Genomic DNA, 18,721 nt, shown 5'->3' on the forward strand with positions numbered 1-18,721 from the left:
AAAATCAGTCAAAAAAGTCATAGGTTAGTATGTCGTCCAAAATCAGTCAAAAATGTCATAGTTTAGTATGTCGTCCAAAATCAGTCAAAAATGTCATAGGTTAGTATGTCGTCCAAAATGTGACAAAAATGTCATAGTTTAGTATGTCGTCCAAAATCAGTTAAAAATGTCATAGTTTAGTATGTCGTCCAAAATTTGACAAAAATGTCATAGTTTAGTATGTCGTCCGAAATGAGACAAAAATGTCATAGTTTAGTATGTCGTCCAAAATTTGACAAAAATGTCATAGTTTAGTATGTCGTCCAAAATGAGACAAAAATGTCATAGTTTAGTATGTCGTCCAAAATTTGACAAAAATGTCATAGTTTAGTATGTCGTCCAAAATCAGTCAAAAATGTATGTCGTCCAAAATTTGACAAAAATGTCATAGTTTAGTATGTCGTCCAAAATGTGACAAAAATGTCATAGTTTAGTATGTCGTCCAAAATCAGTCAAAAATGTCATAGTTTAGTATGTCGTCCAAAATGAGACAAAAATGTCATAGTTTAGTATGTCGTCCAAAATTTGACAAAAATGTCATAGTTTAGTATGTCGTCCAAAATCAGTCAAAAATGTATGTCGTCCAAAATTTGACAAAAATGTCATAGTTTAGTATGTCGTCCAAAATGTGACAAAAATGTCATAGTTTAGTATGTCGTCCAAAATCAGTCAAAAATGTCATAGTTTAGTATGTCGTCCAAAATGAGACAAAAATGTCATAGTTTAGTATGTCGTCCAAAATTTGACAAAAATGCCATAGTTTAGTATGTCGTCCAAAATGTGACAAAAATGTCATAGTTTAGTATGTCGTCCAAAATCAGTCAAAAATGTCATAGTTTAGTATGTCGTCCAAAATGTGACAAAAATGTCATAGTTTAGTATGTCGTCCAAAATCAGTCAAAAAAGTCATAGGTTAGTATGTAGTCCAAAATGAGACAAAAATGTCATAGTTTAGTATGTCGTCCGAAATGAGACAAAAATGTCATAGTTTAGGATGTCGTCCAAAATCAGTCAAAAAAGTCATAGGTTAGTATGTCGTCCAAAATCAGTCAAAAATGTCATAGTTTAGTATGTCGTCCAAAATCAGTCAAAAATGTCATAGGTTAGTATGTCGTCCAAAATGTGACAAAAATGTCATAGTTTAGTATGTCGTCCAAAATCAGTTAAAAATGTCATAGTTTAGTATGTCGTCCAAAATTTGACAAAAATGTCATAGTTTAGTATGTCGTCCGAAATGAGACAAAAATGTCATAGTTTAGTATGTCGTCCAAAATTTGACAAAAATGTCATAGTTTAGTATGTCGTCCAAAATGAGACAAAAATGTCATAGTTTAGTATGTCGTCCAAAATTTGACAAAAATGTCATAGTTTAGTATGTCGTCCAAAATCAGTCAAAAAAGTCATAGTTTAGTATGTCGTCCAAAATTTGACAAAAATGTCATAGTTTAGTATGTCGTCCAAAATCAGTCAAAAAAGTCATAGGTTAGTATGTCGTCCAAAATCAGTCAACAAAGTCATAGGTTAGTATGTCGTCCAAAATGTGACAAAAATGTCATAGTTTAGTATGTCGTCCAAAATCAGTCAAAAAAGTCATAGGTTAGTATGTCGTCCAAAATCAGTCAACAAAGTCATAGGTTAGTATGTCGTCCAAAATGTGACAAAAATGTCATAGTTTAGTATGTCGTCCAAAATCAGTCAAAAATGTCATAGTTTAGTATGTCGTCCAAAATGTGACAAAAATGTCATAGTTTAGTATGTCGTCCAAAATCAGTCAAAAATGTCATAGTTTAGTATGTCGTCCGAAATTAAACAAAAATGTCATAGTTTAGTATGTCGTCCAAAATTTGACAAAAATGTCATAGTTTAGTATGTCGTCCAAAATCAGTCAAAAAAGTCAAAGTTTAGTATGTCGTCCGAAATGAGACAAAAATGTCATAGTTTAGTATGTCGTCCAAAATCAGTCAAAAATGTCATAGTTTAGTATGTCGTCCAAAATCAGTCAAAAATGTCATAGGTTAGTATGTTGTCCAAAATGTGACAAAAATGTCATAGTTTAGTATGTCGTCCAAAATCAGTTAAAAATGTCATAGTTTAGTATGTCGTCCAAAATTTGACAAAAATGCCATAGTTTAGTATGTCGTCCAAAATCAGTCAAAAATGTCATAGTTTAGTATGTCGTCCAAAATCAGTCAAAAAAGTCATAGGTTAGTATGTCGTCCAAAATCAGTCATCAAAGTCATAGGTTAGTATGTCGTCCAAAATGTGACAAAAATGTCATAGTTTAGTATGTCGTCCAAAATCAGTCAAAAATGTCATAGTTTAGTATGTCGTCCAAAATTTGACAAAAATGTCATAGTTTAGTATGTCGTCCGAAATCAGACAAAAATGTCATAGTTTAGTATGTCGTCCAAAATGAGACAAAAATGTCATAGTTTAGTATGTCGTCCAAAATTTGACAAAAATGTCATAGGTTAGTATGTCGTCCAAAATCAGTCAACAAAGTCATAGGTTAGTATGTCGTCCAAAATCAGTCAAAAAAGTCATAGGTTAGTATGTCGTCCAAAATCAGTCAACAAAGTCATAGGTTAGTATGTCGTCCAAAATTTGACAAAAATGTCATAGTTTAGTATGTCGTCCAAAATCAGTCAAAAAAGTCATAGGTTAGTATGTCGTCCAAAATCAGTCAACAAAGTCATAGGTTAGTATGTCTTCCAAAATCATTCAAAAAAAGTCAAAGTATAGTGTGTTGTCCAAAATCAGTCAAAAAAGTCATAGTATTGTGTGTCTTCCAAAATCAGTCAAAAATGTCATAGGTTAGTATGTCGTCCAAAATCAGTCAACAAAGTCATAGGTTAGTATGTCGTCCAAAATCAGTCAACAAAGTCATAGGTTAGTATGTCGTCCAAAATTTGACAAAAATGTCATAGTTTAGTATGTCGTCCAAAATCAGTCAAAAAAGTCATAGGTTAGTATGTCGTCCAAAATCAGTCAACAAAGTCATAGGTTAGTATGTCTTCCAAAATCATTCAAAAAAAGTCAAAGTATAGTGTGTTGTCCAAAATCAGTCAAAAAAGTCATAGTATTGTGTGTCTTCCAAAATCAGTCAAAAATGTCATAGGTTAGTATGTCGTCCAAAATCAGTCAAAAAAGTCATAGGTTAGTATGTCGTCCAAAATCAGTCAACAAAGTCATAGGTTAGTATGTCGTCCAAAATTTGACAAAAATGTCATAGTTTAGTATGTCGTCCAAAATCAGTCAAAAAAGTCATAGGTTAGTATGTCGTCCAAAATCAGTCAACAAAGTCATAGGTTAGTATGTCTTCCAAAATCATTCAAAAAAAGTCAAAGTATAGTGTGTTGTCCAAAATCAGTCAAAAAAGTCATAGTATTGTGTGTCTTCCAAAATCAGTCAAAAATGTCATAGGTTAGTATGTCAACAACATGACAGATTCTAGCCAAGTGGCCTAATGGTTTATGCACTAGCCTAACAGGTCTAGGATTATGGGTTCAAATCCCGCCTGCAGGATGATCTATTTCATGTATTTAATATTAAGGGGTTTTTTTTGGTTCTTTTTACTTAAAAAGTGTTCTGAAGATGCAAAATGCAGATTGCAGAGACAAGTGTAAGTGTTGTTATTGTTTATTATAATCTAACTGTTACTGCATATTTTACCAGATGGCAGGGAGAAACCAAATCAGCCTCATATATCACCACAATCAATTGCCCTGATATCTAAAGACTGACATTGACTCGGCGTGTATTGATACCGTATTTGCATGCCACGACTCCAGCAGCACATGTCTTTCCGCAGCAGCAGGTTGTTGAGACCAGAGGCAGAGATGAAGTAGGTGAGCTGGTGAAAGGCCTGTCCCATCAGTGTGGAGGGCAGAGCCTGGCAGGACATGGTGGAGTAAAGGGCTTCCAACTCCCTCAACATCAGTGTCATTGTGTGAGGAACACCAGCCAGTGTCCTGGGATCCGAGCCTGAACGCCTTCTGGATGATGCCAACTTCACCGCTGAGCCAGACAGACCTGGGATGGTTTCAGACTCTAACAGGGCAGGAACTGAGGGGAGAGGAGGTGGTAGACACAGGTGAGATAACAGGAGCAGGTGCAGCATCAGTCACCTCATCGTCACCAGTACAGTACCTATGATGTTCTGCAGGCGCGTCTCTGTGATGGAGAGGAGCTGCTGATAAGCCTGGATACGAAGGTTACTCAGGGTGTGAATCAGGTCACTCAGGTCAGTCGTCAGTGGAATCACTTTGTCTGAGTCAAGGGTCTGAAATGCAATCATTCATTCATTCATACAATAAATTATATACATTGAATTTGATCAGGGGAAAAAAATCGAAAACAAGATGTACTTTAATGTGCCAGTGTGTGAGTACTTCAAAGGGCTCAACATGAAATAATTGTTTTAATAAAGGAATTAAAATATTTTAAAAGAGAGTGCCTTGGAATTACCAGCACTGCTGCCCTGCTTCTTTTCCTTTGCATGTGTATATTTTTTAAATAACTTGTGTGAAATGAAGTTATGATACATTTATCAAACATATATCTTGGAAACGACCATTTTACTTGTTGAAAATAATATTAGGTGCTAAACAAATGGCAATATAAATAGGTGAAAATGTTATAATATGCACAAATATGTTGGATTTATATGGTTTGAACATAATGTGACTTTTTTCAGAGCCAAAAATGTGAAAATATGTAGATCCTGCCTGCCTGGGAATGCTGAGTCAACAGGTCGTGCATCACACAAGCGTTTTTCAGCCACAGAGCTGTCATGTCTACGTTGTTGCCATGTTTCTGCAGAGACGGTCAAGAAAAAGGTTACATTGACACATGGAAATCAACAATTGTTATGGTGTTTTGTTTAGTTGTGGTTTATAGAGAGACACAACCATCAGAGGCAGTCACAGGAAAGTGTTTCAAAGTTAGTGGTTTCTGAAAGTCACAATCCAGCTGACAGTACATGAACTGTTCTGACACATGAATCCTCAAACATATGGTCCAGTGAGTGGGTTCAGATCTCAGGTTACCTTCAGAGCTGCCTTCATTGCAGTGACAGCGGCGCTGCAGAGCAAGTGAACCTGACTTTGGTCTCTGCTGCAGTCAGCCTGGCGGACACACAGGAAAAGCACGCTGGCAGGCAGACCAGGAGGCAGAGTCAGGGCGCTGTCAACGCGGATGTCTGGATCACAGACAGAGAGAACAACAGCACAACAGAGCAAACGTGGTCAGGTCATAAATGTCAGTCAGAGAGGAGTTTAGCACTCAAATGCCACAGAGTTTTTACTTCTTGATCCTGAGCATCACGTACAAGGCTGTAACACAAACTGTCAGAACACAACTGTCCCACTTTTGGGGAATAAATCAAGACACTCTGGAAATCAAAATACGCTCACTTTTGAGAACTGCTGCTCACTGAATACTTTCTCTTTATCAGAATTCTCTGTAAACACTAGAAATGGTTGTGTGTACAAAACTCAGACCAGCCTGTCTGCCACATTCAGAGTCACTTTCACCGTGTTTATCTCACTTTTTTCCCCTCATTCTGGTGCTTAGTTTCAACTTCAGCAGGTTCAATTGAGCATGTCCACATGCCTAAATGCCCAAGTTGCTGCTCTGTGATTGGCTGATTTGATATTACTGTGCAGTTGAAATAATAAAGTGGCAGGTGAGTGTAACTCCGGTCCAACCTTTATTATAGTGAAATATATTTATCCTCTTCACGGTCCCTGAGAGGCTACATAATGTCTTATAATAGAAAGGTTGCCTTTTTCACACAATGATAAAATATTCAATTTGATAAAGCTGGAAAAGTGCATAGAGGTTAAGTTGAGCCAGTGAGCTGTAAAGAACATTAATTAGCCTCATCCTTTCATCATAACCCTTTTTGTAGAATACTTCAAACACCTGTACACCAGTGGGGGGGAAACTGTGTAGGTGAAGAAGAAAGCAGGCATCAGAGGTCAGAGGTCAGAGGTCAGTCTCACCTGTGATGAGGTTCTTGATTAACTTTGTTTCATCTCTCCTCCTACATTCCAGTAAACCAGAGACTGCTGCTGCCTTTGGTCGAGACGAGGACAAGGACGACGACAGAGATTGAATGTCTGGGATCAAAGCTGACAACAGAAATGTGTTTTTTTTTAAAAAGAACCACAAAAATATTTGTACAAATGGAAGGTGGATATTTTAACAAAGAGCATTTCGGCTGCTTTTCCATTACTATGTTTAAACATACAGTATACACAGAGGCTATAGAAATGTGCAACATAGAGTGTCTGATATCCTTTTTTCCAGCACATCTAGGCAATCTGATGTAAAATAAATAAATAATAATAATAATAGTTCTCCAACTATATAAACACACCCTAGCAAAAAGTACTCAAAATGTTTAAAATTGGATTGAATTTGTGAAATTAGGAAATACGTCACTTCAAAATCAGTTCAAAGTTCACACAAACACTGATGCCTCTGTACTGAGCCTTTACTCTGAAAGTGAACCCTTACTTTGGGTGAGAAGTTGTCTGAGTGACGATGTGCTCCTGAGCTCCTTCAGTTCTCTCCTCAGCCTGACACACTCCTGCTCTCTGGCCTCGAGAAGCTCCTGCTGACACTTCACACACAAACACACTCACATTTTAGCCAAACTTACTTAGAGTGAGTGCAAACAGTGGAGTAAACAGCATCACCAGGGACCTGGTTTTAGTTACGGCATGTCATGTAAGGTAGGGGTAAAGATGACAAATGTAAAAGGTAGTGAGGACAATGGGGACAGATTTGTAGATTAAGATCTATCAAACAGGTCAAAAAGAATATGTAATTAAACTTAAAGTTGGCTGAAGGTTAGAATTTCCTCTCACAAATATAATATGTGTGATAATGTAGAAACAACGGGTAATTAGGACTCAGTTTGTCTTTCCATGGTGTCCAATGGTGTATTAAGGTGACAGCTTTAATTAGTCCATACCTGCTGCTGTGCAGTGGAGGAGGAAGCAGACACTGCCTGTGTGAGCTGGTTCCTCAGAGCCTCCGTCTCCTCCTCCCACTGGCTGCGCTGCTTACGCAACTGACTCTCCAGAAACCTGACACAGACAGAGGACGAGTGAAATCAAAGTCCGTCCACCATATTTAATATCACAACTTCTCAAAGTGACAGGGAAAAGTTAATGCACTGAAGGGAATGAGTCAGCAGTGACAGACGACAGACTCACTTGTTGGCCACTCGCACAGCGTCGTAGGCATGAGCCAGGTCCTCGCCTCTCATCTTCACTGTGGGGTCTTTGGACACATTCATCTTCTCCATTAACTGCTCCTGTCAGAACAAACATGTACACAACAGTGAGACACTGTTGCCAGAACTATATTGACATGATATGTATATATATATAATATATATAACATTTATTTTAAAGAATAAATAACACAGAAAATGCATTAGCTGATCACATACACGGATTATGTTTAACTCCTAATATCATGCATTCCTCCACATGTTAATTGGGGTCTAATTCACACAAACATGAGCAGCTTCTTCTTTCCCATTCCATCTTTTTACTTTCATATCCTCTCACCATCGGTGTTTCTTGGCTCCCCACTGAGAAGCTCCTCTCAAAGCGCGGAGACGTTACGCTGACCCTCCGCACCTCCTCCGGAGAAGGCAAAGCAGATGGGACGGGTGACAGGGAGAGAGGAGTGAGAGACTGGAGTGACAGCATGGAAGGTGAGGGAGAGAGAGGCTCCGGGCACAGACTTTGGGAGGAGTCTGTCCTTGTGTGGCCTTTGGGGTTCTGTCGTGATGGGAGAGAGAGACAATTCTCTCAGTAACTAGGATGGAAGTTTATGGGGAATAAGTAAAACCCCGTGTCTTGGTGTGGTGACAAACCTTGGTGAGAAGACTCATCTCTCTGAGGTTGTCATATCTCTGCTCCAGCCTGGTGTACTCCCTCAGGAGACACTGGTACCTTCGCCTCTCTTCGTCCAGCTCCGCCGTCAGAGCTGCACTTGCCTGAGTCACAGCCTGATTCACACACTCTACACACACAGGAGATGAGGAAAGAATAGCAAAAGTGAGAAATAAAAAAAAGGAACAGAGTGTATGATGCTGTAAAGTAAGAACTCACCTTCTTGTGCTTTTTCTTGTTCAAGTAACTGAGCAGAGAGTTCCTCTCTCTCTGTGTGAAAACTGTCCTTTTCTCTCTGCAGGGTCTGCAACTGCTTTAAAATGTAAGAGAAGAAGAATCCACCATTAAAACCTCTGGAAATCACAACGTTTCATCTTTGCCGTCTTTTTAATAAATGGCATTGGACAAATACTTTTTTAATTTATTAGCCAGTTATTACTTATATATGGACGTTTACACATTTCTCAGAAATATAATAAAAGCTGCCAACTGCAATTAAAGACAGAGTTTGGTTTTCTCATGTATTATTTATTTAGTTTATACATTACTTAAAATATGTAAGTGCAGTGCAGACAAAAAATCCTTCTGTGAATTGAATCAGCCTAAAGAAATTATTGATCGGTGAAAATGAAAGATCTCTGGATCTCTGGCCTACTTGAGTGAGTTGAAGAATCTCCTGCGCAGCTTTTTCCTCAGCTCTCCTCCTTTTCTCCTCTTCCTTCTCACTGATGTCTGAGCATGGCTGGGATTGCTCCTGTTTTTGACTCTCCAGTTTCTGAATCTTCACCCTCAGAGCCTCCAGCTCAGCATTGAAGGCCACTCGCTCTGCACACTGGTTCTCTCTCAAAGCAGCGCTCTCTCTGGCCTGGACACATAAAAACACAGATGCTAAGGATTCAAACACAGGGTCACACACCTCTGAGGCCCTTCACCCACCGCCTGATCTGCTCGTAACTGCAGCTGCATCAGTTTCACTTCCATGCCCTTGTTGAGCTCCCTGTATTTCTCCACTGAGCGAGCCTCGGTCTTCAGTTTCAGCAGTTGTGTCCTGGCAGCTCTGCGGCGCACGCAGCACTGCATAAAAACCACGGCCGCACGCACACGCACGTATTCCTTCCTCGCCAACCAGCCACGCACTCTTGCCTGAAGCAACACTGCAGCACGCTCTGCCACCAGCTGGGGAGAAGAGAATAGTGTTTAACCTTTTCATCAGTTCAGCTTGTATCTCTGTATCCTATAATAACCATAAAAAGCACATTTGAAATAGGCAAGAGGAGATTTGTGATTTAAGATGGTGGTACCAGTCTGCATCTGCAACGCGCCAGTGTTCCCCGAGTGAAGGCCTGGATGGTGATAGTTGCCTGACGAATCAAGAGGAACAACTGTCGGACCATCACCATGCGGAAGGTCTTCTGGATCACTAATGCAGCCTTGGTGTAGCGCAGGGTCAGGGCCAGTCTGCAAAGAGACAAATAATATTGAATTAAACTGTAGTGTGTAACTTTTAAATATAAGCAAAATGTAGTTTAGATTCATGCCACACAAGACGGATAAAGCAGATCATCTCCACATAACAGTCTGTGTTTCTAATTATATTATTTTTTAATGAGACAGCTACCAAGTATGAATGAAAACCCATGTGCCCATGAAAAGTTTTAGTGGTGAATTCTACTGCTCAGAAAACACAGTCATGCAGCACTTTGACGGGATAAACGCGCCTTGTCCCCACCCGCCCCTGCGCTGCTGCTGTACACATGCAATCGCTCCATCAGTCAGGTCTGATAGTATTGTTTGACAGCATACAAATAATGCTGCATAATTTCTGTTTACAAATGCTGTGTAAAAGTAAAAGTTGTTTTTTTTCCTTTATCAAAGCTATAATGATCTTGGAGTATAAATATTTATCAATCACTTTAATGGAGTACATCCAAAAAAATAAAAAGCAGCTTCTACAGATTCATGTCGAGCATTTAGTGTGACCGACACTTGAACAATAGCACGACCCTGGCTCTTAATTATGAATATTAGTAACACCTATGTTTGTCCTACTATCTGCTGTAAAAAAGGTCTATTACACCAGGTTCATTCACGTCATGCCTAAGCATAACAAACATATGTTGTTTGACTTTAACTCGCTGACAACCTGCTAATATAAAAGACCAACTTTAAATCATATCATTCCAATAATCTGAAAATTTGACAGACATAAAAACAAAGAAAGCTGGTGATGACCAGAGACTTTTGCTTAGTTCTGTATTTCTACCCTCACCGTCTGGCCAAAGCTCCTCTGCTGTATCTCTGTATGGTGACAGTTGCCCGGAGGATTTTGTTGTATCTGATCCGTGACAGCCATCCTCTGACCCGGCTCTGGATGCTCACTGCAGCCACATGTAGCCTCTCGCCTCTTAGCCTCTCCAGGAGAGCCACCTGACCGGCTCTGAAGAATACTTTAGTTTTCCCAAAGCAGTACTGGTCCGGGTCGGTGATGACCTGAGGGAGGGTCCCTCTGCACAAGGCCTGGGCCTCTTGTTGACTCTGAGACCCTCGGAGAAGAACACGGTACCTGCTGAAGAATTCCTCATATGTCCACCTGCAAACACAGTTTTTAAATGTTAAAGGACTGAATTAACTTAAAAGTTCTGTAAAAGATCAACATTTAGGATAAACATTTAACATATAACCTATACAGTGTGTATATAAGTGTATAATAATCACTTTAAAATAAAATTGTTTGGTTGGTCTTGCTTTACAGAGGCTGCCATCTTGCAGCACAACGTTACATCCGCCCAAATGGACGAGTCTAATATGCCTGATAAAAATAAATGAATAAGGCATTGGATGCATCATCTTGAAGAGCATTTATACCACTTTATTCTCTCCCCATTTAGTGTTTTTATATTAAAATATTAAAATCACTTTTTTGGATTATTTATCAGTCTGTAACGTCGGTATCTAAGACTTTCATTTATCAAAGGTAAACGCTAAACTTCTCGCCCTCAAGAGAAACTGCAACTGCTCAAATCCTCCTTTTTTAACAGTTACACTCTGGTTGCAACCTCAATAAAATGAATGTTTTATTCTCTCCTCTATGTTGGGAAGTAAGGGTTCAGGACCTGGATGGAAAACCTGCAGCACTGATACGAATAGTCTCCAACACTCCACACGCTCTCAGCTGTTGGACTATCCTCTTGGGGTCAAACCTGACAGAGACGGAGAAGATGATTAACACAAAGTAAAATGTGAACAGACTCAAGAGTGAGGACAGGGACTCACATAAATGGCTGTTTGAGATCATTGGGTTTAATGCAGCGGACATAGTGAGGAGTGGTGCTGTTCAGGGTGTCCATCAGCATCTGTAAGGACTGACGGAACTGACAGGAACAAACCAGAGCCAAGTGTAATCGATATAAAACTCATTGCTCAACCAAGACATAACGATGCAGTACATGAAGATGGTGAACAGCTCACCTGGAAGCCCACGGTGAGTTTGTGTTCTCTGGTGGATCTTTTCCCTGAGCGAACGCTTCCATTGGCCACAGCAGACCTCGTGTTCTCCTGCTGCTGAAACAACTCAGCCACAAGCTCAGACTGACACACACACACACACACACACACACACACACACACACACACACACAGGTGGTTATTTCTATTGATGGGAATGAAATGAATCTTCGATAGGCCGTATTAAGGTGCATCCTACCTGACTTGCTTTCAGAATGTTGACGAGCTCCTCAAAGACTGTGTCTCGGTTCTTGTCTAAAAAGCCGTCACATTCATACTGAACCTGAACAAACACAAGAGTCACGAATTGCTTGTCGACGACAGTCATGACTTAGAAAGACAGAAGAAACTGCAATGACCGGCGGATGAACAGAGTAAATGGAATAACTCCATCACTCACCGTGTCAGCAAAGTGCAGAATGATGAAAGCCGTGTTTGACATGCGAGGTTTCTGGAAGTGAGGGTGAGGTCTGCTGCTCAGGTGCTGGTCGTACAGCTTTTGCACCCAGCTCTCAGCTGAGCCTTTAGGCATCTGATTATAAACATGTCACAGTCACAACATATGATCACTACTAGAAGGTCGAACTAATGGCTTTCAGATTTCTGTTCTGTGTTAACTATTTATTTTTCATTTAGGCCTCACCATCATTGGTTTACAAGACACAAACATGTGCATTTTAATGCTTATTTTATTTAATTTTAGAACTCAACCTTAACTGAAAATTCTGCTGTTTCTCCAAATTTTGGAAAATAAAATCAGCTACAAAATAAAAGCTCCGTCTCTAAAGTAAAACTCAAGATTTACATAATAATCAGTCAACAAAAAAACAGGAGGATCTAATGAAAAAAGTGTTTTCTAACACAGAGAAATACAAATATTGTATGTGGAAGAATGACATGTCTGCACATAATGTGTAGGTCTTGTTGGTGTGTGGTGGGTTGGATGTTTGTGTTTTATTTTAATTAGTTTTCTTTCACATTTAAAATGTAATCTGGATTTTTTACACAAACTATGCATAGCCAGTATCGCTGCTGAGAGAGAGCGCTAAACTACCACTGAAGAGCATAATCAAGGTATGTAACATTAAATATCATTGAATATTTAATATAACAGAGTAGGTTTCTAATAGTTCTAATAGTTGCATGCAGTTTCCCCGGAAAACATGGAAAGATACAGCTTTAAAAAGTTCTAAAAAGTTTTAAAAAAGAGAAAGACTGACCCTGCATTCTTCATCTAACAGATCTAACAGCCCCAGTTGTCCTTCTATGAGGTTGATGCACGGCTGATTGTCACTGAACTCAATCCTGCTCCAGGCCAGTTCCTCTCGTATATACTCCTCCTGCTCCAAGTGGAACACATGCTGCAGACAAACACAGGATCATTTAGCTCGAGTATGTCTGAGCAGCTGTGGTGATCCACCGCTGAGCTACTGAAACAGACGTCCATACAAAAACATGTAAAAAAAGAGTGAACAACTTGTGGAGAAGATAATAAGATGATGCATATTTCATCTGTGTTGGCATCGCCACCGGGGAATTCAGTTTACAGGAGTTAGTTGCAATAAGTGACACGGTAAATTTAAAAGACAGTGACATATTATTAACAATAACAATAGTTTTGCTGCTGGCACTTGAGGGACAAAAGGACAGTGGACAGGACACGTCCTCATTGTAACTCACCCTGTTGAACTGCTGCTGTAGCTTTTCATTTGCATAATTTATACAGAACTGCTCAAAACTGTTCCGATCAAAGGTCTCAAACCTGCTCCAAGAGAGAGACAAGTCAGATTTCAACTAGACACTGCAAACCTGTGCTGTGCCATGACACTCACCCATAAATATCCAGCACCCCAATAAAGGATTTTGTCTGTCCACTCTGGGAGCGGAGTGCAGAGTTGAGCCTGTGCACAGTCCATGAAAACAACTGACCATAGATGTGTTTAGCCAGAGCATCTCTGGCCTCTACAGCCTGCTGCCCAGACCTGGGTTTGACCAGCATCTCTCCCCCTACTGTCAATCTGCGGTGACACAGCCAGTGAGCCATCTGTGGTCCTTCAACTCCAAGTAGTTTGGAAAAGACAGCCAGAGAGCGGTCACCTGTCTGAGAAATGAGAGGCAAACAGCTCAGTTATGACTGTCTGTAAAATGTGCCTCAAAGTGCTTAACTATAATCTATAGAGCACTTTTAAACTTTTAAAAAAATTTAAAAAATAAAAACTGCCCCATAATTACAACAACAACCCGAAATGTAGACAAAATAAATAACCCACAGAAAAATCTATTCAACAATAAAATAATTGCAGCAAGAGGTTGATAAAAAGAAAACAAGAAAACCCAGGAAAGGTTCTAGTTTCTCCAGGCAGGTCATTATACTGACTGTTATTATGAAAATAAACAGCACATATTAGTACACTATGAATAACTTCCTTACATCAATGTAACTCTTATCTGAGTTTCTCCCACTGGATTGGATGTTGACATTTCCCAAGTGAAGAACAGCTGAAAGGATCCTGAAAAGCTCCATCTGCTGGTCAGGCTGCACACCTGCAGGTTTCAATAAACATAACCAAGCAGGTTTGTTTTATTTCCATAATAAAGACACACACTCATTGCATCCTCAAATGTATGAAATTGACATATAGTGTTTGTGTGAATTCAAGTACCCAGAATGATAAAAGCATTGCGAGTGCGCTCCAGGTCTGACGCATCATCAGTGCCAGGTATCAGCATCTCTCCTCCCTGGTTGGTGTAGTAGAAATGCTCAGGTGCATCTGGACAAGGGAGGAAGTGTGTGACACATCATGATTTATTTAAATCCAAACTTAACTGAAGACTCACAACAAGTTCCATAACAGGCAGTAACATAAATAAATCAAAGTCATAATCTGCAGCTGTTGCTCAGGCTGCCCTTTCTTTTAATTAAACTCTCATAGAGGATAATGCTGCCGATGAAAGTTAAGTACATATAAATAATGTCCATCCATGATGCTGCTGGCAAAAAGACTGTGCTCTGACAATAATCTGGTGATTTGATACGTATTCTGATGCAGTTTTTCCCCAAAAAATACTATTATACTAAAAAATAACAATGCTATATGATTTAATACACTCTTGTTTGTCTAGTGAGAGTAATAAAAGGAGGAGGAAATAGTCAAATGGCCCAAAGCCTGCTGCTAAATTGTGGTTGGAGGCAGGGATAAAAAGTGCTGTTTTATTCTCCCCTGTTTTATGCTCTTTTGATCAAACCCTAGAGTTTGGGAATCACTGCTGTACATTATGGACTCTGGAGTGGATGGATATGGTGCAAACATTAGTTTTTGGTGGGGGGGTGGGGCCTCAGTGGGGGGTGTGATAAAGTCTCACCCAGTTTGAGTGCTCTCATCTCAGGAAGCTCTCTGGAGGCACACAGCTGATAGAAGATATGGTAGTTTCTCTCTGATGAGGCCTTTTGTACACACAAATATACATATATATAAGAATAAGAATATGACATTTGTGGAAATCTTTCAACAATGGATGTGTTTGTATGGTCAGTTCTGTCTTTGTTTACCTGGAAGACAACTCTTGACTTCTCCAGAAGGTATGTCCTCATTTTTGCTCCAATGATGTCGCCCTTTCTGCCAAAGCCAATCTCAATGTATTTCCCAAAACGACTGCTGTTGTCATTTCGGGTAGTTTTAGCGTTCCCAATAGACTGTAAACAAGGTTATAAAAGTATTATTAATACTGGACATCATTCACCAACACATTTCTCCCTAAAAATACTGTTTTTTTTTTTAATGAATTCATGAATGTTTTCTTACCTAGGATTTATTCTTATGTGAAAAATAATCTACAAACTGTTACACACATATCACTGCTGACGTGTTTGAGGAATATAACAATTTTTACAACTGTATAATGTTATAAGATTTGATTGATGATAACATGTTATCATTTATAACATTGTTTTAAAAAGCATTATGATATTTTAAAATAAAGACTCTGAGGAGATTTTTTATCAACTTTGTTGAGGAAAAAAATTAAGAAAAACTATAGGAATGTACTTATGAATGAATAATGAGCGAGAGTAAGACAAACTCACCTCCATGATGGGGTTTGAAGCGAGAACTCTCTCCTCCACACTGGTCTGCTGTGCTGCTCCTCCGACCACGGCAAAGTATCGCATGGTGAATTTGGCAGAGACAGTTTTCCCTGAGCCGGACTCTCCACTGATGATGATGGACTGGTTCTTCTCCTCTCTGCCAACACCGAGACAGTGAAATGAGTAATGTTAACATTACAGTGCGAGTGTCAGCAGACACCTGACCTCTGTTCCATGAGCTCTGACCTGGTCATAGTGCGGTAAGCTTCCTCTGCCACTGAGAAGATGTGAGGTTCCATTTCAGCCATGTCCTGACCACTGTAGGCGTCTATCACCTCCTCGCCATATATGTGGAGCTGGTCGTAGGGGTTGATGGCCACTAAAACAATACCTGGAATAACAGGAGAGAATTATATTGGGGGCATATATTGAAACATCCATCTTACATTCTTTGAGGGCCACGACAGTTCATTTTATGTCTTCAATTAACCTAACTGCAATCTGCATGTCTTTGAACTGCGGAAGGAAGCTGAAGTAATCAGAGAAAACTAATGCAGACTATGAATATGAAACATGAAAATGCAAACACCACAAAAATGGGCCCTGGTTGACCTGAGATTCTGACCAAGAAGCCTCGTACTGTGTGGTACCACTGCCAATCACCACTACATGTGTAACAATATTACACAGGTGAAATGGGAGAAAGCACTTGGAGAGTGCAAACTTCTACCTATAGGCTACTGAGTGTCTCACAGTGTCAATACATTCGCTATTCTCACAAGGTTTACACAATTAAATTATTTCATATTTTTAAATCTCTAATTCTGTTTGTGTGACCCTAATCGTTTCTTCACCTACAGTATTTGATCTAAGTCTGTCATTTACTTTATGAGTTATGCTGCTCATTCAGTTCAGTCAAAGAAACAAACGAGGCCAAAAACACAACCTTCATAGTGGATGTAATTTACAAAAAAAATAATAATAATAATCTAAATCTAAATGAAAAACACTCGGCTCAGCTTTATCAAACTCAAACCAAGCACTCACAATTATTATGAATGAAATATTTTATTTATTGTACAGTACTGCAGCAAGACAAGGTCAGTAGAAACCAGATTTTTATCGATGAGAAATGAAATTTATAAAGTTTCAGGGCACAACTTGACCAAATGTCAAGTAAATTAAAAGGCACATTTGATCAAAATGGCAAGTGAGAGGATAAAAAAACCTGTGATATGATCTAGTGAGCAGAAAATATGTAACATGTTCAACCAGTGGCAGTGAGGGAGTTGCTTGAATGTCAACCTTTGACCTCTAGTATAGTTAAGTTGACATTATGGGCTATAATCATGCAGATTCCAATTCACCGGATCTCATTAAATCTCCCTCTGTTGTCTGCACTCACCACAGTAGGTGTAAATGCTGCTGTAGTCCAGGAACCGAACCCGCAGGTTGTGCAGGACAGCCGGCTCATGGAGGAAGCTGAGAGCTGTGAGATCATTTTCCCCCTCCAGGATGTCAGGATTCCCCAGTGGTGGGAGATCAGAGGGAGAGCCCACTGCGCAATGAACCTCCTATCAAAGGGGGAAATTAAGCTCAGTTTGTCCAGTAAGTGTTTCAACTGATATTACAGTGTTGACACTGCAGCTGTGTGTGTGTGTGTGTGTGTGTGTTTCACCTTTCCATTAGAGAGCTGAAGCTGCAGATGTTTCACTCCAGGAGTGTAGTCCTGGAGGAGCTGGGCTGAAACCCAGACTGCATCTGGGTCAGGAATCCACACACTCGCTCCCTAGTAAAGAAACAGATCATTGTAAAGAAAAGAAATCGAACTGAATAATAAAAAAATGGAAATAGATCCATTCTGCTTTTCAAGCACGTGGCTTGTGCTGAAGTCCGAAAGAGAAGAGAGTCATTTTGCTTCTGTCTGTTCAGTTACATGACTCAACATCTGACCCCACCCTGACAACAGATTTGTCACCCATCAGCATAAAAGGCTCCTAAACGGTGTTAAAATTTAACTTTGGTCATCCCTCTCTAAATTACCCGAATGGATTAGTTATTGTATACACCAAGTAAGCCTAATTCAGTGACTGATGTGTCCGTTTTACAAATATGTTTAGTTTGTTTTTAGATTTTAAACATTGTGACTCGTAGTAAACATGACTTACATGTGACTTACAAAACAAACTTATGACTTTAACACATAACATGTATAAATAACAGTAAACTAACAGTGAATTACTGGCTCGAGAACACACAAAAAAACATGAAAGGTAATGTGTGGACACTAAATGAGACATGACAGATAGTCATACACATACAACACTTTAATATAACTGCAGCATAGAAAAAAAGGGAACATCATTTTAGGCTTAACTAACACACACACACACACACACAATTAAATCCAGTCTTACCTTGCTGTATAGTTCTAGTGTTGCCATTTCATCTAATTGAAATCGTGAGGAGAGAAATGATCTGGAACAACAGAAAAGGCAACATTCAAACGTGTGAAGAAAGAGCCGGTGTATCCTCAGCTCATGTGCAGAGCCACTCTGTGAGCAGAGAACAGCATTTTGCCCTTTGTCCGGGCTCACGTAAAATGAATATGCAGCATCAAGTTAACTGTTAATCTGTAGGGGGATGCAGCAAATGGATGAAGGCGTTATCTCATTTTGATTATTGCTGCCAGAAACACTAAACATAATAACTAATAAGACATCTTATTACAGATTTAAGGAGTTCTGTCTACACAAGTACCATGTAATCTCCATGAAGATGCTAAAACATGTTCATGAGGCCACCACGACCTTTGACCAACCAAATGTGAGCGATTAATCGGTGAGTCTCCAAATATCAAAGGATGTGTTCAGTTCATCTTTGTGTCCAAGTGAACCTTTGTACCACATTTGAAAGAATTCTGTGGTCTTTCTGAGATGTTGACAGGTGATGTGAAACGTGTCCAAGTCAACGCTTTATTGGAGTTTCCTAAAGGTGCACCTGAGATGTTAAGATCAAACTAATTTTAATGGTCGGAATAAAGTAAAAAATCTTATCAGTTCATCTTTGAGTACAGGTGAATGGTTTTTTTTTTATAAAACTTTGAAAAGAATCCCTGGAAGTGTTCCTGAGATATGAGATTTGAAATATTTTTATAAAAAAAGTTTAAATTGGCACC

At 39.4% G+C, this 18,721-nt stretch overlaps 1 protein-coding gene across 1 annotated transcript in view; it reads right to left on the reverse strand.

Moving 5' to 3' along the window:
* Window positions 1–18,085, reverse strand: part of si:dkey-110c1.10 (unconventional myosin-Vb) — a 32,046-nt gene extending 13,961 nt beyond the window's left edge. Inside the window, exons 1-32 of the mRNA XM_058637582.1 lie at window positions 17,961–18,085; window positions 17,222–17,332; window positions 16,949–17,117; window positions 15,790–15,934; window positions 15,544–15,700; window positions 15,010–15,153; window positions 14,823–14,904; window positions 14,123–14,230; window positions 13,891–14,003; window positions 13,292–13,560; window positions 13,140–13,221; window positions 12,680–12,820; window positions 11,860–11,991; window positions 11,659–11,742; window positions 11,424–11,543; window positions 11,229–11,326; window positions 11,069–11,155; window positions 10,225–10,545; window positions 9,257–9,413; window positions 8,892–9,131; window positions 8,611–8,820; window positions 8,175–8,268; window positions 7,937–8,085; window positions 7,626–7,841; window positions 7,266–7,366; window positions 7,022–7,136; window positions 6,562–6,667; window positions 6,045–6,173; window positions 5,088–5,239; window positions 4,771–4,854; window positions 4,189–4,321; window positions 3,807–4,104 (exon numbers count right to left, since the gene is read on the reverse strand). Coding sequence (XP_058493565.1) covers window positions 3,807–4,104; window positions 4,189–4,321; window positions 4,771–4,854; window positions 5,088–5,239; window positions 6,045–6,173; window positions 6,562–6,667; window positions 7,022–7,136; window positions 7,266–7,366; window positions 7,626–7,841; window positions 7,937–8,085; window positions 8,175–8,268; window positions 8,611–8,820; window positions 8,892–9,131; window positions 9,257–9,413; window positions 10,225–10,545; window positions 11,069–11,155; window positions 11,229–11,326; window positions 11,424–11,543; window positions 11,659–11,742; window positions 11,860–11,991; window positions 12,680–12,820; window positions 13,140–13,221; window positions 13,292–13,560; window positions 13,891–14,003; window positions 14,123–14,230; window positions 14,823–14,904; window positions 15,010–15,153; window positions 15,544–15,700; window positions 15,790–15,934; window positions 16,949–17,117; window positions 17,222–17,332; window positions 17,961–17,987 — 4,574 coding nt within the window. The 5' untranslated portion in view covers window positions 17,988–18,085. The remainder of the gene's footprint in view (window positions 1–3,806; window positions 4,105–4,188; window positions 4,322–4,770; window positions 4,855–5,087; window positions 5,240–6,044; window positions 6,174–6,561; window positions 6,668–7,021; window positions 7,137–7,265; window positions 7,367–7,625; window positions 7,842–7,936; window positions 8,086–8,174; window positions 8,269–8,610; window positions 8,821–8,891; window positions 9,132–9,256; window positions 9,414–10,224; window positions 10,546–11,068; window positions 11,156–11,228; window positions 11,327–11,423; window positions 11,544–11,658; window positions 11,743–11,859; window positions 11,992–12,679; window positions 12,821–13,139; window positions 13,222–13,291; window positions 13,561–13,890; window positions 14,004–14,122; window positions 14,231–14,822; window positions 14,905–15,009; window positions 15,154–15,543; window positions 15,701–15,789; window positions 15,935–16,948; window positions 17,118–17,221; window positions 17,333–17,960) is intronic.
* Window positions 18,086–18,721: the final 636 nt, after the last annotated feature.

Source organism: Solea solea, chromosome 9 (assembly GCF_958295425.1).
Source record: "Solea solea chromosome 9, fSolSol10.1, whole genome shotgun sequence".
Classification (NCBI taxonomy): Eukaryota; Metazoa; Chordata; class Actinopteri; order Pleuronectiformes; family Soleidae; genus Solea; species Solea solea.